The sequence below is a fragment of the Tetrao urogallus genome, assembly GCF_951394365.1.
Source record: "Tetrao urogallus genome assembly, chromosome: 3".
Classification (NCBI taxonomy): Eukaryota; Metazoa; Chordata; class Aves; order Galliformes; family Phasianidae; genus Tetrao; species Tetrao urogallus.
Genome location: NC_136815.1, coordinates 19,010,633 through 19,037,266, shown reverse-complemented (window position 1 = coordinate 19,037,266; position 26,634 = coordinate 19,010,633). Strand labels below are relative to the sequence as shown.

At 35.3% G+C, this 26,634-nt stretch overlaps 1 protein-coding gene across 21 annotated transcripts in view; it reads left to right on the top strand.

Annotated features, from left to right (window-relative positions):
• Positions 1 to 26,634, top strand: part of RIMS2 (regulating synaptic membrane exocytosis 2) — a gene marked incomplete at both ends in the record, with an annotated part of 434,834 nt that overhangs the window by 331,514 nt on the left and 76,686 nt on the right. For 2 of the 21 annotated variants that reach the window (XM_079533458.1, XM_079533447.1), the window contains 3 exons: positions 4,262 to 4,294; positions 13,424 to 13,459; positions 17,499 to 17,599. The exons of 16 other annotated variants lie outside the window; for them this stretch is intronic. In XM_079533458.1, coding sequence (XP_079389584.1) covers positions 4,262 to 4,294; positions 13,424 to 13,459; positions 17,499 to 17,599 — 170 coding nt within the window. The remainder of the gene's footprint in view (positions 1 to 4,261; positions 4,295 to 13,423; positions 13,460 to 17,498; positions 17,600 to 26,634) is intronic. 3 more of the 21 variants (XM_079533448.1, XM_079533464.1, XM_079533461.1) reach the window with 2 other exon arrangements.

The window sequence follows — 26,634 nt, the reverse complement described above, 5'->3', positions numbered from 1 at the left end:
TCGTTATTCTTCTGTACCACTTTGGAGGTCAGTATGCCTATTTGTATGAAAGTAACAGAGCTGGATTCAAGAGACAAAGATACTTTATTATGAAAAAATGGCGCTGTGTGAATTGGAATTGCAGATGTGTGTGTTGCACTTTGGTGTCTCAGCCAAATTTCATGGAGTAAAGGTTAAACTGTTGTTTATGATGGGTCATAATTAGTTGAGGCAGCTTGAAAATTCCTTACAGCACATACACATTCTTTCATGTGTATGCCCTTTTCCTGCCTTCCTGTGTTTTGGAAACCACTTGGAAACCAGTCTTAACAATGTGAACTCCTGGACTACCTAATTCTGTACGAGCTAAAACGTAATGACATAATTGGGATAAGAACAGAAGTAAAATAAGGAAATACTTACTACAGGATAGTTCATCTATCCTTTATATGCAATACAGGGTGAATTTGTATCCTATGCTGATAATTATCTTCTCTGAAGTAGTATTGATGTTTGATTATCTAAATTAGCAAGAAAATCATAAAAGCTCTCTAAGTTTCTCATTTAGTTTTTCTCTCAAGACTTACAAAAAAGTAATGCAGTCCACAGTTTCTTTTGATTTTGTAGAGTTCATGCTACTGAGAATATTTAAGATTCCTTCTAAGATGTTGCTTTCTGCCTTCTTTGCTGTTATTCTTAACTCCTGGTAGGAATAACTCACAGCTTCCTTGTTCTTATTGTTTTCCATACCATGTATTGTATATATAGCATGTGTTAAACCTAGCCTATAGTAGATAGTTGCCCAATTAAATGTCTTCCATCTTCCTAGTATTTTCTTCATCCTACTTAGACCTCTGCTTATATTTTTGAGGAAAAATACTGGCATCTGTCCAGTGTGCAGCTGTGGTTTTGTGTGTGTGAATTTGCACTTTTAAGATGAAAAACTCATCTTTAATTGGTAGCCGGTCCCTTCATGAAAAAAATAAAAAATCAGAAGTATGAAATGAGTTCTGTATGTATAGGAAGGATTACAGGAAAACATAATTTAATGGTATTAAATAGTATTATAGAAAAGTAATTTTATTTACACTCTAATGTAGTCAGATAGCCATTTGGCAGTAATTTATACTCGTAATAATTTGGCTGTCTACTCCTCCTCTTTTTCTTGTATCCTTAGCATGTTACTGTGTAGAGAGCATCCACAAATGAGACTTTCTGAATCTGCAAGACATGGGTGTTTGTGAGGTCATTGATGCAGCGGAAGATTGTTGCTTTTAAGGAGCAGAAAAAAAAAAAAAAAAGTAATTGGCTTACATCTGTTGGTCCCGTTCTGTAATTTCAAAGATCTATGAAAAGTTTCAAACATACTTTTTAAAAATAGGTTCCTAAATACTTAGGAATAGTTTTCAATAACTGCCATTTCTTAAAATGAAAAGTTCTGCATCAAAGCATGATAAAATAGTTGGCATTCCTCTTGTTTTCTCGGATTTCCAGTACAAGTGACTGTCATTTATTTTAGAAGTTTATTTGTTGAGAGTTTTGATTCTAAATCTGTACATAATACCCTTACACATATCACACTCGCCCATGAGGATGAATAATTCATCCAAATAAATGCTGCCTCCACAGCAAAGCAATAACAGTGCAAGTGAAGACTGACTATTGACATTATGCATATTTAATAGTATTTTATTTCATGATTTTGTTGGCAGATTCTAATACTTTTTTTTTATCAACAAAGATCTAATGTAGTGGATTAAAAGCTACAGAACTAGAAAGTTTTCAAAGTGTTGCTTGGGATTTGTGGAGCACCTTCTGAATCAGGAGGAGACTGATACGCACAAGTGTCATTGTGTCTAAACTAATGCATCTATTAGTACTTTCTTCTTGACATCATTAATAGAAAGATGTTTGTGCATTACCATACTACAAATCCTTCTACTTCATTAATACTTAAACAATTAATGGTCAAATTGCATACTGTCTCTGATTTTCCATTCTGGCTTCTATAGAATTATACTTCTTACACATGCGATCAATAAAAACTTAAAACTGAAAATATATTTGTAAACTTTTTTTTTTGTTGTTCAGCATTTTGGTACGTAAACATTATGCTCCTAACAAACACAGGTGATTTTCAATATGCAGTTTTAAAAATATGTTGACATATGTGCCTGGTACGCAGCCAAATACTAATTAGTTGGTTCTGAAATCTTCAGAAGGAGCTTTACTGCTTTTCAATGGTGTCATCACTAAAATTTACTGATGTTACTAGAATGCCTTATATTAACATATCAGGACATTTTCTGGATCTGGAATAATTGTGGTTCCAAGCAACTTTGAAAACTTCTGAAGTTTTTTATATTTCTCTTAATGTAATGTATGTCTCAGAGATATACATTCCTACAGATACTAAAAAAACACATGAGTATAATGGTGTCAGATACTTCATAATGCAGTATTTGACATAGAAGGAGTGCATGCTTCAAGGCTATAGATAATATAAAATATATATAGATGTGAGAAAACATTTTCTGAAAAAAAAAGTAAGTTTTAATTTTTAGATGGGTTTTTGGTGATGGAAATGAAGATTTATTTATTTAAATGGTTTAGAAATTATAACCACACTATATCAATACAGGCTGTGTGACACCAAGGATGAGTAGATCTTTTTATTTGCTTATATGTATTTCATACTACAGATTTAATGCACTTGCACAGATAAAAATATAGTTATACACTGATACTTTTTTTGTAAGCGATAGATGACTTAGCATCCTTTGTCAAAACTGTCAGCTGCTATGCTTTCACAAGATCTATCTCACATACAACACTTACACGTGATCATCTAGTAAGCAAATTTAATTGCCTAAAAATGCATTCTAAATATATGCTACAGTCTGCTTGTGTTTACAACAAATTTTTTGTACAGTCTTGGTATTTGATGGATGAAAATGATAACCTGCTACCTATAGAATAAAATGGTGTAACCATAGAACACGAGGGTTATCAGATGAAAATTAGTGTTGTCTTTCATTTCATTTTATGAATTTATATTGCTTATTCTAACTTTGCGTATTTTCAGTGGTGTCCTGATATTGACTGTAAGATGTGGATAAAAGTACATACAGTATATTTTTAGTGATGTCTGAACTTTTCTGAAATTCTTAATCTAATATCTCCAGTGTTACTAAATTGTAAACAGTGTTTAGTAACTCAGCAAACTGCAAGCTGAATTTAGATCAGGGCTTATATGGATACATACAGTATTTTTAATTCTCATGCTTTTTGTAAGAATGCATGTGTTTTGTAAGTTCATGGTAGCTTTATAGTTCTTTTTAATAATTATTATTTTTCAAGATGAATTCCTTCCATTCTTTTACTATAAATATATGTTCAGTACAGAAAATGACACTGTCCCTCAGATTTCCTCCGTGTCTGAAATGGCAGTGTGTTTTGAATGAAGTAATACAGTAAGTAATGAGAGAGTTGTTTTGGCATTTAATTTGCATGCATTTCCAGTAACTTAGACTGCTGTGAGATGAGTAATACTTGGTTTTGAAAGAGTATCTGCTTGATACATGAGAGTTAATACCTATATGTTCTTTTTTTTTTTTCACGTTCAATATTTTGTTCTTTATAATACCACCATTGGCAGAGTGCTACAATAACATGGTCCTTTCCAGAGTGTGTTATGTGGATCCTGAAATTTCTTCAGCTTGTATGCCCTTTTCCAAACAATCTCTTTCTGTTTTGTTTTCCATTTTTGATATGTGAAGTTTGATTTAGTGTGAAATAAAACTATTTAATAGTAGAATTATCTAATAATGCACTTCCATTCTGGATTTCAAACTGAATTTCAGTACTTGAAAAAAAATTAATATTTGCATTCGAGTAGCTTACATTCCAAAAAGTTGAACAGGTGTGAACACAACAGTTTCTACTCGTTAACGCACTTTTTACTATCCAGGTTTCTTTTCAGCTTCATTGCAAGGATTGACTTTGCTCTCAATGATAACATTTGTTATTTCCTCAGCTCCTATACTAACTCTATCTTTACTCTTCTTTTTCAACAACTGTAGTTTAACCACTTCTTTCTCAGCTTGCTTTCTTCTTCTGGTGTCTTTGTTTTTTTTTCCCCCATTTACTAACTCTGCTCTGCAGACTTCTCTCTAAAACAATTTCTGGCCCTTTCCCTCAGTGTCAGTTTTAACCTTCTGAATACATCCTCTCACGCCCATCTCCTTTGTCTATGTCTGTCCATTACACGATGTGATCACAGAAGAAGCGGAATCATCAAGGAGAAGAAACTCAGGTCTGTCTCTTCTACTGCTTTTTTCTGTGCTATATTTCATTTTACCTTTCCTATAGATTCTATCCTAGCTCACCTCATTTACTTTTCACTCTTTTCTCCTCTTAGTATATTTAAACATAAGCAAACTGTAGAAGTTTAACACACAAGATATTTATGTAATTTGTATTACCCGTGAAATATGAACTCTACGAAAAAACTTCAAAAGGCAACTGATGACACATGTGCCTACCTTAAGATTTTGAACTGATTAAATTTATCTCAGTGTTTGTTTCCCATCTCCAGTATCTAGATGTTAAGCCTGTAAGCTTCCAGCTAGCACACGAAAACAATCTCTAATTTGTTTTATCTTCACATTTGGAAACTTCTACAGAAAATAGAAAACTCAGACATAACATTCCCAGGAAGATATAATTCGAGAACTGAATAATCTCAGAAGGTTACATTTCATGCACTGAAATCTCAAACGTAGCTTCATTGAACAAGACCCATTTTTGTTAGGAATTATTAGTGATCAAAAGCTGTTCTCTCATGGCAAAAAGTTTAAAACAGAACAGTTTGATAACAGAGTGAGAAATCAAAACATTAAAGGAAAATCTCATATAGCTGTACTGGTCGTGGCTTTTCTTTTATAGTGTGCGTCATTTATATATTTTGTATCAAATATTAAACTGCCATTTATTGAATTTTCCATGCAGTACATTATATTATATATATACTCTTGCTCTGCTTATTCAGTCATACTATGTCAGAACAACGAAATTCCCCATTTTTTAGTGGATCAAATTGACACATGAAATTTAAATTTTACACTTATTCCATCAAAGCTCTCATTTTTTTCCCTGCTGTTATCCTGATGAATAAGAGAAGCCGCTTTGATGCTCTTTAGCTTCTAAAATCTGAAAGAATTTCTGTGACTGGTCCATTAAGTTTCGGCAGGATTTAGTCAAATATTTTTTATCATTCCTCTGCTGTGGCTGGCTCCTTCAGAACTCAGTTTTACATTTGCTATCACTTTTCATGAGTTTCTAGAGTTTCTCTGTGCTGCCTCTCAGAAGTTAGTTACTGTGGTCTTCAAACGTAACAAGTCTCAAGATAGAAATCATTTAAACTGCAAAGCAGGGGTTGACAGTGGATAAAGAGAGCAAGTGCTATTGAGAATTAAGTGATCAAGGTCTATTTTCTGTAAATCATTACTACTGGAAATTAATAAATTCATGCTGTAGAAAGATTGGGCTTACTTGTCCCATGCTAAAGATCCATTTCTGTGAGATTATTCTGAATCTCTTTCATTACCAAAAAATAATAATAATAATAGCTTTTTTAAAAAGTTAAAAAATGAGTCACTCAGTCCTCTATTTGTTCATAATAAAGGAAAAGGAAAGTTGTGGATGCTTTTATTCAGGAATCCTCTTCTGATTTATGAATCCTAGATGATTCTTGGTAAGAACAAGACCTAAAAATGGTATCTGCTTCTCAGGAAAATATGTATTTTTATGACATATGTTTCTTGAACAGATTTGAGAAGACAAAATGTGTGTTGTTAATTCTTCTGGACATTCCACTTGAGATAAATTTCTATAAAGCAGTGTTTTGCTCTTTGACAGATTTAAGCAAATACTTTAAGCTCTCGTAAAGTTAATTGTCTAGCAGAGAAATTCAGAAGCATGGTGAAAGGCACAGTTGCAAAACTTACTGCCCTTAAGCTTAAAGCAACTACCTTGCTTTGTGCATGCTTTGTGCATAGGAATACCTGTTTTCAGATGTACATTTAGGAATGGTTCCCTGATGAACTTCCATGCTTCACCTCAATACCATCATAGCTACAGGTTTCGCTAAGTTTGTGCAGCTGTGCACACAGCTACAGACATGGGTGTCTTGTCAAAGACATACCTTCAGAAGATGTTTCCCCTCTGGGTTAGAATTCACTTTTAGAAGTGTTAAACTAGGATTACCCATTTGCGGGTTTTCTTCTGTAAATGGTTTTCACAGTACCAAGCTACTAAACACTGAGATGGATCAAAGGATTAGCTATTGATTTAAGGTGTTACTAGAGCTATAAATGTTGAAAAAGCTAAATACCTGAATATGGGACAACTGTATTGAAATAAAAATATTACTTTTTGATGGACATTATCATCTTTCACTGCAAAAATGAGAAAATTTTATTCCTTGAAAAATATGTAGAATTTTTAAGTGGGTATGTCCTGTAAGAGTGCATGTAAAGTTTATTCTGTGTATTTGAAGAACAAAGGCAATTTCAAATTGGTAAAAAAGCAAAACATTCTTATACAAATTTTCTTATATGAAAGCACTACATGTTGATATCATCCTTAGTGATCAGTGTTTTCCTTTGCTGAATGAGGAGCTTCATAATGCAGAGTTTTCACAATTTGTTTCTAAAATTGGATTTTGCAAATAAAGAATGAAAGAATTTTAGTAATAAACTGGGGGCTGTTCTTTTCATCAGTGTTTCTGGGGAACAAGTTGCTGATGCATCAGCAAAATGCAATGATGTTCACTGTGATCTTTAAGCATACAGAAAACATTCATGAAATGAACTTTTAAATGAGAGCTAACTTGAGTTATGGTAGCCCAGGCTGTTCACCAAGACTAGGGAGGGGCTGAGCCATGACAGGCTAAGGGCAATTAGTGTAGAAGTAGCATAACTACTACTATCAGTCATTGCTAGGTTTACTCCAGGTTCTCAAAGGTGATGCCCAGTCATTGCTGTTTTTTGAGGCAGTGGATGGAAGTCAGGAGGTGGGGTACTGGAGACAGCTCTGGCTCTGACAGATGAGAAAAGCCAGGAAATAGAAATTCTGGTTCTTCTTTACAATCTTTGGAGCAGAACTCTCTTTCTCATAAAAGGGGCATAAGAAGGACTGATCTGAGTTTTTGCTAACCTTTGAAAATGAAATTCAAGTAGATGAAGACTATTTGTTTTCTGTTTTGTCATTTTAATATAAGATTTGATTTACAGTAACTTGATAGCTTGGGGCAAAACTTAGGAAAGTTGAAAACACTAAGTTGTGTGACCAAATCAGAGCTGGCAGCCCAGGACAGTGGAGGGCCAAACAGAAAAGAGCCTGGAAAATGAACTGAGGAAGCAAATGCAAAAAATGTGTATGATTGAGATAGTTTAAGAGACTAAATACAATGGAAGAGAAGGACTGTTACTTGTTTTTGTTCTTATGTGTAGTATCATGAGATGTTTTTGGAGCCTTTCAGGAGTGAGCCTACTCTTGTGTACTTTATAAATAAAATGTGACACTCCTCTATTTTTTGAGTTGTAGTCACTATTCAGTGACACACTTCCCCTTGAAGACCAGGATAAAGCTTTGTTCTATTTCCATCTCTCACATGTTGAAAAGGAATTCCTGGAAGGAATCTATAACATTTTAGTTCAAATGTGGTTAGATAACTTGTGCATCTCTGAAGGGTTCTGTGATATTTAATTTCAAGAGTTTGTTTAAAATCTCATATCTTAGATTAGACACTTTAAATGTCTGAGTTACAACTCTCTATTTGAACAGCAGAACCCAAAGGGATAGTTCAACATCAAATTCAGTTTAAAGGTATTTATTATACTAACAGATGTATTGGGTTGGATAGCTGAGGGACTCTTTGTTCTTATTTTTATTTCTTAGAATTAACACCAGAAACTGTGAAGGCTTCAAACCCTGAAATAGCCATCTGCACTGGATTAGGAAAAAAAAGGCTGGATTTCAGACCGGCAAAGATAATAGTCAAAATATCAGTTTATAGATTTAAAAATGAGAGCATACCAGTAAATCTGCAGTATTTTATACATTATACATGTACAACACAGCATTTTTGGTAAAACTTTGAGAGCTGAGGTTTGTAATTCTTTTGTCTTGCATGAAGGTGAACACACCAGTGTTGTTTTCATGGCTTAGCTTAAATCTTTAACCATATTTTTGTCTGTTGACACACTAATGAAGATTTCTTGCATTCTTAGGATGGCTGAAGAATCTCTATTAATAGTTTTTTGCTTTTCTGAAATCAAGCATAGTTATCTTCAAGTGTTTGTGCCTACATATTGAAATGGCTCTGTCAAAATGTGAAATATTCTGTGGTTATACTGTGAAGCATGGTTGGTGGTAGGAATTCTGAGGTGCTTGCATGCTTGGCTAAAAAAGAATGGTGACACTGGATTAGGGCTTTTCGTGATGATGATGCAGAGCTAATAGCATGGCTGATCTGAATGGAAATTTGTGAGAACAGAGTATAGGAGCCACTAGCCCCACAGGGATTTTTCTTCTACATTCTCAGAATCCTATTTCATATCCTTTACAAAGAAAGGTTTTGCCACAGTTCTTGGTGGAATTGAAATGTAGTGCTTTAGCTGAAGTTCATCTTGCTGCTTCTGCTTTAGTAACACCTATTTCCATGTGGGATCTCAGTGTTTTTCAAAGGCCACAAAAATGCATGTACTTGTGAGGCAGCAAGGACACACTCATAGAGTATCTTGCAAAAATCACCTTGGAAAAGGATCCATGGGTAAACATGCTATTAAAGTTTTCATAATAATCCTAATTCTTGTTTAATAAGCAGGCAAAATAGAACTTCCCAGCTTGCTTCAAAAGCCCTTTCTCCCTTATCAGCTGCACTGGTTTATCCCCAGTGATGAAGACCTTAGCTGACCCTGTCAATTTATGAGCCCATGGTTCTAGAGACTCTTTCACTTTCTAGCCTTGATCACCCTATCTTATTCAACTCTATTACTAAGCAGCACCATGTATTGTGCAAATAATAACATTGTTAGCATGGTTTCAGCATTATGATAAAAATTTGTTTAATTGGTGAAAAATGTCCCTCAACTCTCAGTCTTTGTTTAGTAATGCCAAGTTTGAAGCTATGAATTTTTTAAAAACAACAAAACCATCAAGCAGTTCCCAAATAGAAAACAGGAATGCAAAGGCATGTTCCCCCACTTGGAATCTGACTAATTGAATTGTCTTCCTCCTAGCATTCCCTTGTAAGGATGGTAATTGACACTTCAGGCTCATATAAAGCACATCTTCTGCATTTCTGTAGTTTTCAGTCATATTCTTTTCATCCAAATTGTGGAGTATAGCACAGACTTTTTGGAGACGCCTTGTTTGTTGCATCAATATCTTCTACACATTTGCCACACCTTGGACATAAAGCCCTGGAGAGAGGCTCAGGAAACGCTTACATCAAACATTCTTTAGCCATTGGGTAGTTGTATTTTTCACAGGTTAGACAGCCAAAATGACTAAGTTCAGGGCTAATTTCTTAGAGGTAGAACTGGAATTGAATTGCTCTGTAAACTGGAGGAAACGTAGTTCTTTGATTACAAGGCCTTTAACTGACTGTTTTTTCTGTTCAAAGCAAATAAATTCTGTTTTTGCTTCTAGGAAACAGCCTTGTTTCCTTTGCTTGCACTGATAAAAATACTGTTTCAAGGAAGGTATAAGATTGATTTTCCTGTAATTTCACACAGAACTTTTCAAGAGAAATTTTTTCTACCAACTATGCAAAGAAGTCATGCTAGTAAGAAATCTGACTACCATTTCTAAACATACTTAAAAGTTAGGGACCTACATATACATTTGATATTTTCTAAATAAATATAATTCATTAATTCCTACCATTTTGAAAAATCAGATTAAGTTTTTCATCACAGATCTAAAGGAATGAATTTATCAAGTCTTAAAAAATAATTGCAGATTTCATCTTGAGTCAGCAAAAAAGACAAGCAAAAACGTAAGACATTTCAAAATTGTTGTTGTCGTCGTCCTATCTTATGTCTAAAATTAAAGACAAACAAGGAGTTCTGCTTCTTCCTGAAGCAGTTCTGTTCTAATAAGATGAACATCTGTCAGTATTGAAGGTTGCAATTACTTCCATTCAAAGCAGGGAAGTTTATTTCAGAGTTTATTTCAGAACCCACTCCAAGCTCATGGAAATCTCTCTGTTCTGGATCCCAGGTAAAAGAATTATTGTTAAAGTGATCCCTGTACATCTAAAAGTCGTTGCAGGAGAGAGAGACAGTTCAAGGTAGAGCCAGACTCTAACCTTGAGTTTTGGGCCACCAATTATGAGAGAAGAAAGAAGCCCTGGAGAAAATCTGTTCAACTCAGCAACTCCTGGTGGCCTTATGGCTGCAGTGAGGCTCACCCTCAACTTTCTCAAAGAAGGGAGAAAGATCCTCACTTGTGAAGCAATTGCTGAATGCTGCCATCAGTAATCATAGTTGGGGAGAAGTGTGCAGTCCCACTTCTTCTGTAGAACTGTTATTCTTTTCAGACAGTTGCGGAGATGATGACATTTTGTTCAAGGGCATTGGAGTCCCTGCTCCGTGGGTCTTCTTGGGGTGAGGGTGACAAAGTGTGCTGGGTTGCGCTGGCTGTGGCACCTTTAGGTGCCCATCAGATCCTTAGATCTCACTATGTTAAGGCATATACAAGTTAATATAGCTGGTCACAGCCATTTCAGATCAGTTCTTTTAAAACCACTCTTCTAGGAGTCTCTTGCCTACCTTTATCTTCCCTTTGCATTCTCTTTCCTTTATTTTATCTCACGGATAGAGTATATGTACTTGCTTTGTAAACTAAGCTTAATTCAGGTGATGAAGAAAACCACTGACTGATGATAGTGATATTGAAGAAAACATCTAAATGGGAACTAAAAAGACTTAGGAGTGACTGTTGCCTTTTTCATCTTATTCACCTTGAAACGTTTCTAAATCATCTCATTGGATTTTTTTTTTTATTTTCAGCATTTTCAAATCATTTCTGGGGGTGTTTTTTGTTTGATTGTTTGCTTTGAATTTGCGCATCTAGTAACCAGGGGAACCCAAATCATTATTTACTGTAGTTTCATTGTTCTGAACGTGCTTTGAATTCATTTAAAAGGGGGTGATTAAGCCCAGAATTGCTGTGAAGGTTTTTGCTGCTAAGAAGTTAGTATTGTTTTATTTGCTCAGTGGAAAATACTGATACTGTTCAGTTTTGCTGTTTCCCACATTGAATTGCGATCTTTCTCAATTCAGTTTTCTGTTCTTCCTAGTACTTCTTTAGAATACAATACAGTTCCTGTTTACAAATCAATTGAAACCTCAGTTTCAAGAGTGAGATCCACTCTTGCTGACCCTTCCCATAAAAGTCTGAACAATTTATTTGTTGTAGAGATTTGTAAAAAATGTCACAACACTTTAATTACACTTTTGTAATTCAAAAACCTAATAGAATGTCATGCTTGATGAACCTATGGTATTCTTTTCTGTAAGTCAATGTGGAAATATTTATATATATATATACTTTTAAATAGGAGGCATGATCAAGTGAATCTTGGGTGGGTTTCAAGTTTACCATATTTTGACTATGTCTTCATTTTAAAAGTCATGGTTGAAAAGTCCTATGGCCCAGTCCAATAGAAAAATGGAATTATGCTATGTAGTATTATATTTCTGTATGATGATACTACAGCCAAAGATTTATTTTCAACTTAAGTATGAAATAAGTTGGAAGTTTTATCATCTTGCCTGTGTTCAATCTGGAGAGTATTTTAATGGCTGTGACTTAATTTTCATCTATTTTACATTACATTGAATTGTTGGTATTGCTATCAAATAGCTTTCGCCTTAAAAAGTAATACGGCAGTAGAAAACAGCATTGTACTCATAGCTTTTTTATCAGTAATATAGAAGACAGCATTGTACTCACAGTTTTTTTATCAACAGTAATTAAAAAAAAAAAAAAAGAATTGAAAAGCTTAAAAAGCAAACACAACTCTCTATTTCTGCTGTTTTCATTGCAATTACCACAGCCTCCAATGTGGCACTGGCCAGACTACCCAAGGACAAATGAATGTAAAGGGCCTTATTTATATTGCTCACAAAATGGGGCAGAAAAGAACAGGGAATGGATGAGGTCTCAAGAACTCACTGGGTATTTACTGATTTTCAGAAGTGTAGGGTTATGACTTACCATATCCTCCTCCCATTAATTTGTCTAACAGTTCCACTAGGAGTTGCCAGTAGGTAACCATCCTGATAGAACATCTCTGTTTCCTTCTTCAACTGGTAGCAGCTTGTGTATTACAAAGTGTAAAGTAATTTTGTGAGCTACTTTCAATAACCTGTAATTCTGGAAAAATACTTAATTCTAATAGTACATAGTATTTTATTTTGTGTCAGGGGGCAAGATTGCTCCATATTCATGAGATCGTGGTAATTGAAATTAATATAATTTTGGCTTAAAGTAAGAAAAAGAAGCAGTGTGCTAAAAGTTAATATGTTTCTAATTAAAGTAAATTTCTTTTGACTTAAATTTCTTTCACATTAATTACCAAACTTGGATTTCAACTTGTAGTATTTATGTGCTGCCAAACTATTTGATAGGGATCCAATGTGTTTTCATTTCTCTGTGACAGAGGAATGCCCTGAGCCATATACAACCTTTGATAAGCATTCAGAATAATTGTTAGCATCAGTTTGTTGGATTTACGAGCATGAGCTGAGTTCTGAGTTTTGATGTTAGAGCCTTTTGCGCTTCATCATGTTTTAGCTCTCAGATAAGCTACAGTAATATCATTACTAAACCTTTTAACCTGTGGAAGCTATGAGAATTGATTAAACCAAGGAAGATTTAAAGCAATTACTGAAAACCATTCTGACACATCCAATTTTTATGCTTGAACCATTAGACTGCACATCGTGCGTGTGCTGCATAAAACATACACAGCTAGGAATTTTTTTACTTTTATTGTTGTCATCCTGTCGAATGAAACTGTAAAGTAACTATGTCTGACACCTGCCTTGCTGTCTTTTGTACTGAGTGCATTAATGATTCTGGAAGCGCACAAAATAGCCATGAGTTGCCTCCAGTAAGTCCATGATAAGTGTGCACAAATGTATTCAGCAGCATGCAGTGAATATGCCTCTGGATGTAGAGCACCATATTTGGCTGGTTGACTAAACTATCAATTTAGATTAATTTGATGGTCTTTATTCATTTTTCCTTTCCAATGCATGCTTCATTGTTGTTACTTTTATTATTATTATGCATTTCCTCTCTCACCCTTTTTTTTGTTTGTTTGTTTGTTTGTTTTGTTTTACATATTGCTTTCATTTGTTTTTAGAAGAAAAGAAAGCAGATCCAGAGAATGGGGATACAGGTAGGGAGACTTATTCAAAACATTTTTGTACTTTTGCCCTTAAGTCCTTTGATCTACGGTGTTTAAGTGAATGTGTATCCTGGAATTGGATCAAAATGTTGATTTATTTTTGTGATTTCAAAGTACATATTAGGAAATGAAAACTAAGAAAGGACTTTCCTAAATGTAATTCCTTTGCTTTCTTAAGGGAGCCAATTTAGAGGGAAAAATGGGAAGAGACCAGAATCAACTCAAGAAAGCTCTCATACACTTTATGACGTATTTTCTCCACCTCAGCCCAGGCATAGAAAGTGCACAACTGCACACTGCCTCCTTCCTCTCTGCAGCAAGTTTCTGACCTCCAAAATCTCACTGTTTCTGTAGTCATCTCTAGTTCTTGTCCCTTTGCTGGAGCCATTGCTCTGGGTAGGAAATGCAGTTGATTTTGTATGCCTCTTCTCCATGCCCATCCAAAAGTAAATCCATCATAATATTTTAAGAACTCTACTTTATTTACATACCCCAGATTTCCCTTTTATTCTCTATGTCCCAGATGCCCTATTGCACAGTGTTTTACAGGCATCTTCTCCAAATGTGTCACTATCATAACAGATAGAAGAATTTAATATTTCTCACTGGAGCAGGCAATGAAAGAAGCAATGAACATAGTTCAATTTCTTAGGCTAAACTGGATAAGAAGGCCATTTTGTAGGCATTTTTGCCTCTAGATGTGGACCTTGGGCTGTCAACTGAAGAGTCTTACCCTAGAGAATAAACAGTGTTTGACTTGAACCTCCAAGAGCAACCTCTAACGCTGAGATGAATGATTGCTTATTTCTTTGTAAAAATGTGACTGTACTGAGGTAGAAAAGCTAGACGTTAACCATATTGTTGGTAACAGCCCCTTACATTTTTTAGAAAAAAAAATAAAAAAAGTTTTCAGTTTTAATGAAAACCTTAATGCTCAATTAGCTGAATCGTATAAGGTTTCAAGTTAAAACATTAAAATAATGGGTTGCATTTGAAGCTGGGGGAATGATTCTAGTGCTTGCAATGAGCTCGTGACATGTTACAGGTTTGCTGCCATAGCTGGCCTTACTCTTGGCCTTATTCTGGCATACGTGGTGGCTCCTGGCATTTTGGGATCACCTTTGCACTGTCATGTTGCTATTTTCCCTTGGGATATTCTCTTCTAACATTATGGAGTTAACATATTATGAGTCAGCGATCAACTCTCCATCAGATAGCAATTTCTCCATGCTAATAATCCTACATGTTCACAAATACTGACAACAAATAGTTCAGAGTCATCTACACACATCTCCTATACAATTCCTGATTACAGGAAGGTCCTTAGTATGGGGCTGATGTTCAGGCTTGGTTATCTTCATCATGTTAGGAGTGGAAGCTTCTTAATACACCATTTAGTGGACTCTGTGGCAGGAGTTACTGCTCATGCTAAATCACCCACTTAAGTTTCAGCAAAGTAGAAGCAGAACCACACATGGCTTAGCCCTGCATTTGCATTGCATAGTGCAACAGCATGTGTGCACTGGACCATGTGTTCAAAGGCTATGGCCTGTTGTATCCCAAACTTTCTTACTCCCATGCAGCTCACAGCTGCATCTGGCATTAATTACACGGAGATTGTCCTCTGGCAGCAGTGCTGTGAAGTCTTCCTTCATGTCAGCTCTGTTCACAGCAGAAGCATAGCTGAGCTTCTACATTATGAATTTCCATAAATATGAATGCCCTCAGAATTCCCTCTTTTTGCATATAACTTAATTCATCTATTTGTTAAAGGCAGTTTCAATAATAGATAGCAAGTTAGATTTTAACAAGCTTTTGTGGGCATTGAATGGCTTTTTTTTTCCTGAGTTTTGTTGTTATTTTTTCTCTTGAGATCAAACTGAATCACCAGCTTCGCCTGTTGTGCTACAGGGGATCCTGCTTTCAATCGTATTTTGGAACAGTTGATTTTGCAGAACATGTGCAGTTGAATTTGTGGAAACCTGTCTTTCATCTATCCATAGATCATAGAAAAGAAGGAATGTTTGCTCAAGTAATTGTGAAAGTGTTAATGTGTGATCAGGAGGAGTTATTCCACCACTCCTTGTCATTTACTGCAGGTTAGCAGGCTGTCTGTGGACAGAGAATGTGATAATTTCATACGAAAAATTCATAAGAAAAAGTCACAAGACTAACTTTGTGTTGAAAAGCATTTCCTTTGTTGCATTATTGAGGAACAACAAGTGGATTTTTAGCATAATTTCAGTAAAGAGTGATTTATTTCTTTATACAAAAGAAGTTAGATTATTTTACTTCAGAAATATTTCTGTTTGCTGAAGAAAAGTATCAGTTTGCAGCTCAGAGTTTCTGTTTTAAAGAGAAAATATTATATTGTTTTTAAAACCAAATCCTTAGTAAAATAGCTGCAGCTTAAGGATAACTTGGCAGGTATTGATGAGGCACATTTAATGGTTGAGGTAAATAGCAACAGGAGAAACCAGCTATGTTTTATTTTAGGAATTTTCACCTGCAGTTGTATTTTTTGTTATATCTCTTCCTATGAAACTTACTCTTTTTCATTCATTTTTATTGATTCACATCTCTCAAAGATTTATGTGAACTCTTTTCACTCACTTTGTCTGTAAGGAATACAGAGGGAGAGCTGGAATACAGAATTCAGAAGCTGAAGGGTTTATAGATAACAGTACAGTTTAACCCTCTTCTTGCCCTCTCCCTTCTGGATTTTCCATGGGGTATTGCAAGATGTATCTGGAAGGCCTTTTCTCCTGATACGTGCTACTGTTGTTACATTGCAGAGAAGGAAAATACAAAGCTAAGATGCACTGCAAAGGCCCCATGGAAAGTCTCATTTTACTATTAGATCGTGACTTTAAGGTTTAGATTTTAAGTCTTATTTACAGAGTAAACACTGGTATCTAATATTCCAGTCCTAGTTCCACAGATGACAGTAAAGATTGTTAAATGAATATGAAGTATAAAAGCTACCATTTTTGACTAATGGGATTCTGAAAATCTAATCCTAAGCAACCTTTGGGTTAAAAATCCAGAAAGTTTAAGATAAATGGCAGTCCAAAAAAAAAAATGAATAAGTCCTTTTTAGAATTTGGGGCATTATAACATGTTGAAGAGGAAGAGAATCAAGCATCTGTGTGTATAGTAGATAACCATGTTTAGTTCAACAACTTTTTTTTTTTTTTTTTTTTTTTTTTTTTTTTAATTCTGAGCTGCTCTCTTCCTCTCATTTTTCTGTTTCTGTTTCTCACACTTCCACTTCAGCTTTGGCACTTACTTCCTTATTATTTTGCTTAGTAAATTGTGCTGTACCTATTGGCAGAAAACAGTTGGTGCCTCAGTCATATTTTAAGTACCCATCTCTACTGAGATTAATCATGTATTTGGTCCAAGAATAGTTAATCCTGAAATCATTCTTGAAGTTTTGTGTCATTAGAATGTAATACAGTGATACCACTGGATGGCTCTTTATCATTCCTTTATATCACTTTAAGATATTTTGAGCAAAATAAGAGTGTACTTACATGGTAAACAGCAGCTCTGACAGGCCGTGGTTGTTATTTGATCAGTAATTCAGTATGAAAATGCTTGTGTCACACACAAAAAATACAGAACTAGGACCTCCCCCCAAAATAAACACAAAGATGTTTGCATTCCTTTTTTGATTTTAATGGAAGACTTAATTTCTCTTGAATATTTTTGTAGTAAAATTCTGTTCTGTGGAAACGTTCTATTCCATTTACATCCATTTCTTCTACAATGTTGGGTTTATTTGACTTGTGCAGATAATCCAATGCTTAATAAGTCTCTGCTGAAGTACTTTACTCAGATACAGTTTTCCTTCTTTTAGAAGTTTCTGGTTTTCTTCAAAATTGTAATTCAGAAAGTAAAATTATTTATGTCATAATTTAAATAAATCAGATTTCATTTCTGTTAATAATTTTATGAGAATAATGTTGATCTTGGAATTGAAGACTACTTTATTTATTCATTTATTTATTTATTTTTAACTTAACAGGTTCGATGGATATAGAAGAGAGAAACCGACAAATGAAAATGAGCAAGTACAAACAGGTAGCAGGATCAGATTCCAGGCTGGAACAAGATTATCATTCTAAGGCAAGGGAGTTTTGTTTTGAAAAGCAACAAAATATGTTAAATATTACTTTTAGAAAATAATAGATGAATGGGAGGTAATTTCTTCAGTAGAAGATTCTTTCCTGTCTGTAATAAAATTATCGCAAGAGTGCAGTAAAATTCTTAATGCAGAATGTTCTTGATTGTTAAAATTTAAGAAAGATTAGTTAAACCAAATAAAAATGGCACTGTAATTACCTACTGGAATGAACAGTAGGGTCATGATTTAAAAGCTCAAAGAGAAGGAAGGAAGAGGTTTATTAAGTGGTACATGTAGTGAGAGTCATTGAAACCTGTCCGTGGCATTCAAATAGGTGAACACAAGGTTATCTTGGTCTACTGAAAATGAGAAGTTATAGTGTTACTTCATTTAATAAGGGCAATTCAGCTGATGGAAAGGTGCTCTGTACATCAGCGCGGTCTTGTACACCGACTGTGGCTATGTGCCAAAATTCTGAATCGCTGTGTCGTAGTATAGCCCCAAATATATTATCTAAAATTTCCTGCTATCTGGAACAGGGTCATGTCATATACATTGTGTTAATTAAAATAATCAAGATGTTTTCAATTTAAATTCTATTATACAAAAATAATTTAGTGTCCTGTAAAATACTTCATTAATTAAGGTCAGATTGTAAGTGAGAAACACGAGACTTCTGACCTACAAAAGCTGTTTGAGGAAGAGAAATCTCTTTTAGTCTTTATTTCCAGGATATCATTCCTTTCCTTAAAAGATCAGCAGTGATTTTAAAGCCAGCTTTTTAATATTTGAAGGCAAAATATCATTAAATCTGTTAAGTATTATTTGTTTTGCAGATAATGTAGACTAACTTACTCAAGATAATCCCTTTTGAAAACAAAAAAAAAGTGATTCATTTTTGGGAAAATAGCGGAAGTTTTTTCCAAAACCCGTGACAAAATGGACCAAACTATTAATATAAATAGAATTGACAAAGCAAAACAAAAAACCACCTCTGAAACATTTTAACTCTATAGATGTGCTGCTTGACTTTTTGCATATTTTCCCCTCAGTTTTTAGTACAGAAGACAGGATTTTTGATTAATGCATAGGAGGGGCTTGGAATGCTGACATGCCTAGATGCTTGCTTTGTGTTGACGTGACAAAATTATTTTCACGTGTCTATATTGTCTGCTTTGAAAAGTGTTACTTCTTCCAGGTGAGCGAGGTACTGCGAGCAGACCTCGTGAGTGTTATGATTGTATGTACCGTAAAAATATGAATTTGTGTATTGTATGTATCATCAGAATTACTCTGATAATTTCCCTGCTCCCTCATTGCTGGACTGAAATTTGAGTCAGAAGGAGAACTGGTACGGAGTAAAGAGAATAAATGGGCTCTGATGTGAGGAAGCTGAATAGAATATAATTACTTAATGGAGTATTTCCTACCTTATTTTATCATTTCACCCACACCATATTATTGAGTCTCACTATACATTTTCTACCATTCTTTTATTAAAAATTTACCTACAATATTATTGGAATGTATTAAAGAGGAAAATTTTAATGGATTTCTTTTATGAAAATGGTGGTTTATTGATTGCACACATCAAACAATTTGTCTCCAGAAATAAACAATTAATTTACTCTTCTGCCAAAGTGTAGTTTCAGTATTTGGAAATGAGTTATTTATTCTATCTCTGAACTCATGGAACACGGATTGTTCACCTATATGTATTAATTCAAAAAGTATTCTTCAAATTCTAGTTTTTAAGCTATATCAGAACCGTAACTCTCATTTGTTGTATGAGAGATCTGTCTTCATTTTTTCACTTCTTCAGTTTTCCTTAATTGAGCGTTTATATCATTTAGAGGCAGAAAATGAGTAAGTACAATTTATCTACCTAATGTCTTCAAAAATTCTCCTGGAATCATGAACTAAAGCACATATGTAAAAATGCTGAGTGAAATCTCATGTTCAGTGTACTGTACAGTGACTTTGACTTTTTTGTACTGTCTGCTGGCACAGCAGGTCATCATGTGTGTCATGCCTGAGAAAAATGTCAATAACTAAGCATTAGGTGACATTCAGGACAGCTAGCAAATACAATTTTTTGTTTGTATTTCTATTTTATGTCTTTCTTTATAGTGAAATATAGAGCAACTGAGTGTCCCTACATTAAGAAAGAAACACCCCTCCTTGCTGAGAAAGCAAAAGATCTAGTAGCAGCATTAGGACAATATTAAAATAGTTATCTGGTTTTGTTTTGCATCTGGAAGGCAGTACAGGAATCTTCATGTGCTGGTGTGATGTACAGTCATACATTATGAAGCTGGTGAGAAAAGTTTATTGTGATGTGTGTTCGTAGAAGCAGTTAAAATAAGAAACTGACCTTCCTTTGTGTTTTTTCTTTTCTAGTGGCTGATGTAATTGCAGATTGTATTTTTATTATTGGCATACATGGCTCATCGGTTTTTTTAAAACTAAGTATTTTGTTGCCATAGTGTTTTGAGTGCATGAGTTTAGCAGGTCATACATGCATTGTGTAAGAGTTCTTTTCTTACATGGAAAAGTTGCTTTGGTCTGATTTTGGGACAGAATTAAGGAAATCAAAAAACATATTTGATTTTCATATAAACACATTTACTACTGGGGAGTTATGAGAGGAAAAATAATAGGTGTATAAAGGATATGATTTTTTCTATGAAGAAAGGCTGAGGAAACTGGGCTTATTTAGCTTGGAGAAGAGAAGGCTCCGGAGAAACCTCTTTGTGGCCTTCCAATATTTGAAGGGAGAATATAAACAGGAAAGGGTATGACAAGGGTGGATAGGACAAGGGGGAATGGTTTTAAACTGAGACAGGGGAGGTTTAGGTTAGATACTAGGAGGAAGTTTTTCACACAGAGGGTGGTGACACAGTGGAACAGGTTGCCCAAGGAGGTTGTGGATGCCCCATCCCTGGAGGCATTCAAGGCCAGGCTGGATGTGGCTCTGGGCAGCCTGGTCTGGTGGTTGGCGACCCTGCACATAGCAGGGGGTTGAAACCAGATGATCATCGTGGTCCTTTTCAAACCAGGCCATTCTATGATTCCATGATAAAAGTATTTTTGGTATTACAACAAATGGTTATTCTGAGTATTGAGTACTAGTAGAGTTGTACAGGAATAGATGCTGAAGTCTGAATTTTAGGGCTGGTGAAAGTTGACAGGTTCTGGTGACACAGAAAAAAAACACAGGAGCATGAGAGCTTTCTACTAGGGAAAAGTACAGCTGTTTGCCATATTATGATTGTGCAACATTAGCCTGTAATTTTCTTCAAGAATATTTCTAAGGCTAGTTTATTCTTTTGCATAAAAACTAGGCTTCCTAGTTCTTATGTATTCCAGCAAGATGAAATGCTGAGTAAAGGGAAGAGCCAAGATCATCATCTAGAGAGGCTGAGCCAGCAGTATACTGGGTTTGTTTTGGTCACCTTTGGTTTAGCTGGCTTTTGAAGCTGATTCCCAAACTACCTCTTACAACTTCTCTTTCTTTTTGCTTGGTGCTGCTGCCATTAACTCTCCTGGCAGGCAAATCAATTGATGGTGCTGTAGTTGGTAACTCCTGCCCCTGGCCATTCCCATCGCTGCTCAGGTTCACGAATCCCTGCTGACAGATGAAAGGAAAAAGGTGGAAGGAGTCATAGTGTGCCTGTCTCCTTGCTGCCATGAGTAGGATGTGATCAGTGGGTTGACTGGGGAAAGCTGAAGGACTTTGTTATTACTGAACAAAAAGTGAGAAGATAGTTTGCAGTATGAACTCAGTGTAGATGAAGTGATACCTCCATCAACTGAAGCCCTATTAGCCTCTCCAAGGGATATCAGTAATTAAAAATATTGCATGTCAGAATAAAAGAGGTTGTTTATACAGGAGTTAGAATAGAATAATGAAATGTGGTTGTTTTCTGTAGTATGAAATGTAAAACAGAGACTGGCAACTAGATGACACGTTTAAATGTAAAAGTATGAGGCTCATTTTGTTTTACTGGGAGAAGACAATGACCTACAAATAGGCATAGAGAAATCCAGTTATATAACTTGGTAATTAGCATATCAATTAAGGATTTAATATACTAAAGCAACAAGAAACAAAATTGGGGTATAAACAGTAGAAGACAAGATAAAATCTGAATTTTTAGCAAGCAGGTGAAGAGAATATTTAGCCAAATATAGAAAAGAGAACACCAAACAAGGAGTAATAGAAAACACCAAGGAGAAATTTTCAACTTCTGCTTTAACGATTCATACTGATGGTAAGACTCTACATCATGAGCTACCTGTCATGCTCAGTACCTTTTAATCAATAGTCATGTTTCAAGATTTAGAATTCCAGATACTGTGCATCATAAATATATAAGCATAATTCTGTGTCTAGTGTAGGAGAGTAGTACATGACAGGGCAGAATGCTCCTTTGTGATCTTCTCAAGCCTTAGCAAGACCAAGACAAATTAGCCTGTGACAAGGAAGGCTTAAACATGTGTTCTCTTCATTTGACAAGTACAGACACAGCGAAAATGCCCTTGGAGCATGCAGGTGCCAAAACGTTGCAACTGTTCAGCCTGGGCCACTTAGATGGCCATCCTTACAGCCACAGGAGAGGAGAATAAATAAAGTTTATGGTGAAAGATCTGAGGAAAAGAAAAGGAGATGGCCATGGGATGGGATGGACCATCCTTATGGACTGCCTGGGTGTGGGAATGTGCAAAAAGCAGGATCAGCAGTCTGGCTGGTGAAAAGGTCGAGTGTGAAGCAGGTCTCCTTTGCTTCCAGGCTGGTCACAATGTGCACAATTGTCCAAGAGCTGCCTTTTTCCTCCAAAAAGTGCAGTGAGTGGCTGTGGCAGTCAGGTTACCCGATTGATAGTTTGTGCTCTTCTGCGATCTCTGAGGATTTCTACTAAACGAGATAGAGAATCTCTCTTTCTCGTAGTGCTGATAGCAGTTATACTTTCAATCAAGTATTGTATTTTAAATAATTTTAATATTTATAGAATAAACCAATGATACTGTAGTCCTTGTTCCTAGAAATATAGGATTTTAAGATTAATTACAAGACTTAAGAAGCCAGGAAGATTAAATAAATTCAGAATCCTATACTTGATCTCTATAGACTTGGTAATGTGGGAAACATCTTGTTTCACTGATGTTTTTATTGCACTCTTGTATTTTGCTGGTGAGTTAAAAACAGCTCAGTGACATTGAATATAGATGTGGATTGGTGAAATTTCCAGCAGGTTCTTCTTTAGTGATATCCAAAATCTGAGAAATAATTTGTCTTATATAGTGGTGCCAAGCTGCCATGTTTCTCCTTCATTTAGTTCAAGCTCCCTTTTAATCTACTTTAATTTGGATGCTTTTCTAATTTATTTTTGCATCTTGAGTATCTGTGTCTCTAGCAGAGGTTTAGGGTAGTCTGACATGTTATACCACGGTCAAGACAAATATTGCATTCAGTCATCATGGTGATGGCTGCAATGTAAACAGATTAAATGGACCAGTACGGGCTGCCTCGAGCTGTCTGCTGTTGCTTTGTGCTATCAGCCATTTTCTAAGTTTTTGTGTAAGCTTATTGTATGTCTGGATAACAGAGGTTAAATACATAATAAAATGTACGTAATGTATGCTGTAATGCTAGGACGAATCTCAAAGAGAAAAAAAAATGAGTCCTGAAAATAAAAAATAAAATATTCAGTTTAATTACATCAAACTGATGTATATGAAGTATTTATCAAAATGCCTATCAACAAATTTCCACCAAAAGCCAGCTTCAATGAAGTAGTTGTAGCTATTCCATTAAAAATCACATTTAAAAATCACTTGAATGCTGTCCTGACTAATTTCCAATGAGAATAATCACTGCATTTTATCTTGAATCCTTTTATCCTTTTTGTAATAGAACATGTTTTCCTCAGAGAACTGTTTGATATAGGCCCATGAATTGCTAAACTGATCGTCTCTTTGGGTTCTGAGCTGTTATCTTTTCATAGTAAAATCAATTATTTCTGTTTATGTTTTTTTTTCCCCCTCAATTTAAGCAGTAAAGTTCCAAGATGCAATTGAACTGAATAACAATTCATGTACCAAGTACTGTGACTGTGTTTTGAGTTAATTCTCTAAAATGTACTGGAACTGATATTATGCAGATAATAGATGAGAAGATTCAGAGAAAACAAGAAAGAAAATTAACTGGGAAATATGTACTAAATGCTGTAGTAACATTCAAAAATGAGGGATGTGGGAAGTTAATTGAATTGCTACAATAGGCAGGAAGCCCCCAAAACTTAGAATAATAGTCCATGATAATATGCATCACATCTAGCAGCAGTTTATGCTCCTTAAGTCTGTGCCAGGCAGAATAGTTGGTAATTCATATTTGGAAGATGACATGGGCAGAGCCATTGTTCCAGCTCAGCCAGAAACATGTTTGCTAAATCCACTGCTAGGTTATTGACCTTGAGGAACCAAGGAAAGCATTTCGTTCCGTTGGAATGGATGCACCTGAAATCCCAGTGTAGTGCTGGCATGGAGCCTGCTTAACTGCTCAGGATTCGAAATGAGAAAAAAGCAGGACCTGCCTCACCGGGGTGGTTCAGAGACCACAGCCACTGCCCGCACTTGGGTTGTCCCCCAAGCACAGGGCAGGAGAGCCATGGCTGCCCCATCACCTCCCACCCCGACCTCCCTGTCTGCCACAGCTCGTGGAGCTCCGCCACCAGCAGCAGCTCCAGCTGCTCCTGACATACCTCAGGAGGGGGTTCACCCAGAGTTTGCTTTGGTCGTGTCTTTGCTTTGCTTTGACCTATTTGTATTATGAGGGTTGTTCTTCTTTGACAGCTGCCCCGGAGAAATCAGTGGTAATTTTGCCAGTTTACCAACCTTAGCATGAAGTTCAGATTTTTTGGATTTGAGGATTTTTTTGCCATCTATCATCATGCAAGAAAAATGCTTTGTGTCTCCATGGGATTTGCCCAAGGCATTGCAGTTTTTTAGTTCTTTTTCTGGAGTATCATAAATACGGAAGCTCTTGCAGTTTGTTTTAGCAGCTTTGTGGCTGCAAGCATCCATACTGCAGGTAGTACAGGTGAAGAATTTAGATGTATATGAAGCACACTAATGTTTTTCTGTCAAAGCAGACAAGGGAGTTAATCAAAGTAGGGTCAGCACCTTCAGGCTCAGAATTGAGAATTATTCCCTTTGTAAAGACTTCATGCCTTCAGCAACACTTCTGGTGAAAATTACTAAAGGTTACTAAAGGACAGAATTACCTCTGAGGCCATTCTAAATTTTGTTGGTTCTGACTTTCATTTGGAAGTAAAGTCTAAGCTTACAGGCATTAGTACTGATGTAGTGTTAGCAAATAGAATATTGTCCATAGTGATAAATAAGAAATAATATTATCCTGCTCCTACAGATGGAAGTCATTGCTTTACCAGTGATTTCAGTGGCAGCCTAGAATAGGTGAATAATAACAAGAAAGTAAAGGAAAAAAAAAAAAAAAAGAAAGAAATAAGCCATTCTGAAAATTCAAGCCCTACTTTTGAACAAAGTAATGATGTACCCCATTCTCTTTTTATTACAGTATAAAGTAGACTGTAAAATAGTTACGTTATTGCAGCAAACTTATTTTACTAGTAGTATTCTGAGAAAGTATAACATTAAATTTAAGATAAAATTATCAAATTAAGTTAAAATAAGATCTACATAAACAGAACCTCATCTTTTCCCCTAGATAAATATTTTTCCAAATCTTTGCCTTGAATATGTATATTTTCAGTTAATAAGCTTGAGTATCATATGTGAAAAGCCATTTGGAAATCATGTTTCCTCCAAAGCCAGTGTATCCTGAGAAAAAATTCATCTATCATATAGGCAACAGTTCTGTCACGTATATCTTTTGGTATATCTTTTGCCTTCAAACTATGTCAAATCTTTAAAGGGATTTCTATTAGCTTCCTTACATACAGTATCTGGAATCTATTAAATTTTACAAAAAAAAAGGATGCATCACCCTGTTTTTTTTCTTCCTAGAATGACAGATGACATCAGGTGAAAAACAATTCCAGTGATCTGCGTACTTCTGCAGTTTAATCTGAAGCAAGTAGCTAATTATTAGTATCTGCACATTACTTAGCTTGCATATGATTTTCTAAAAACAAAATCGAAAACACTGACAAGATTTTCTATGTGTAATAGAAGATAACGTCAATTCATTTCTGGTAAACAGGCTGAGTTTTAGTTTTGAGAATTCTAAAGAGGTAGCTTGGGTGTTTTTTAGGAGACAATGATAGAAATGTTTGCTTTTCCACTCTAAGCTGGTTTGTAGTCACAAGAATTCAGAAATGCTAATGCTATGCTAAAAAAAGCGTCTGTAAAATCAAAAGAACTTTCAGGGCTATTAAAATTCATTCATGTCAGAGATCTTCAGAAATGTTTACAGGAAGTTACTGACCCCAAGAATAGTTCCCACATAGGTAACTGCTTTGTGAAATGATTTACATTCCCTGTGCAGTTTCACTTGAATTATTTTTTCTTTGTTGTCTGGAAATGTTCCATATGAGTATCCTGCTGCTAAAGAGTTTTATGAGGTAAAGCTGAAGTTGTAGGTAATGGTGGTAGACGTTGAATATTTTCTGTGAAAGTCAATTCAAATTAGCTTTGCAAACAAGCAAAGAGCCAAATAGTTATAAAATGTAGGAAGTTATATGGAAGACATTAGTGATATATATGTTTTAATTATTTCATCTTCGTGAACTGAAGTATAATGAATCAAGAAGAAAAAAGAGAGCTGAGGTTTTTTATTTTCCAGGAGCAGTCTGCACGCTCATGATCTCCCAGCATCCTTTTATTCCCAGCCTCTCAAAATAACAGGGATAGAGGTGCTGAAGAAATACATTTTAGAGAAAAGTGATGTTTTCTAAGCAGTTTAACTTGTTGATAGGGAGAAAAGGAGATAGTGCTGCCTGCATCCAATAGATTTGTTTCTCTCTTAGTTAGATACGAATTTGAAAAAAAACAA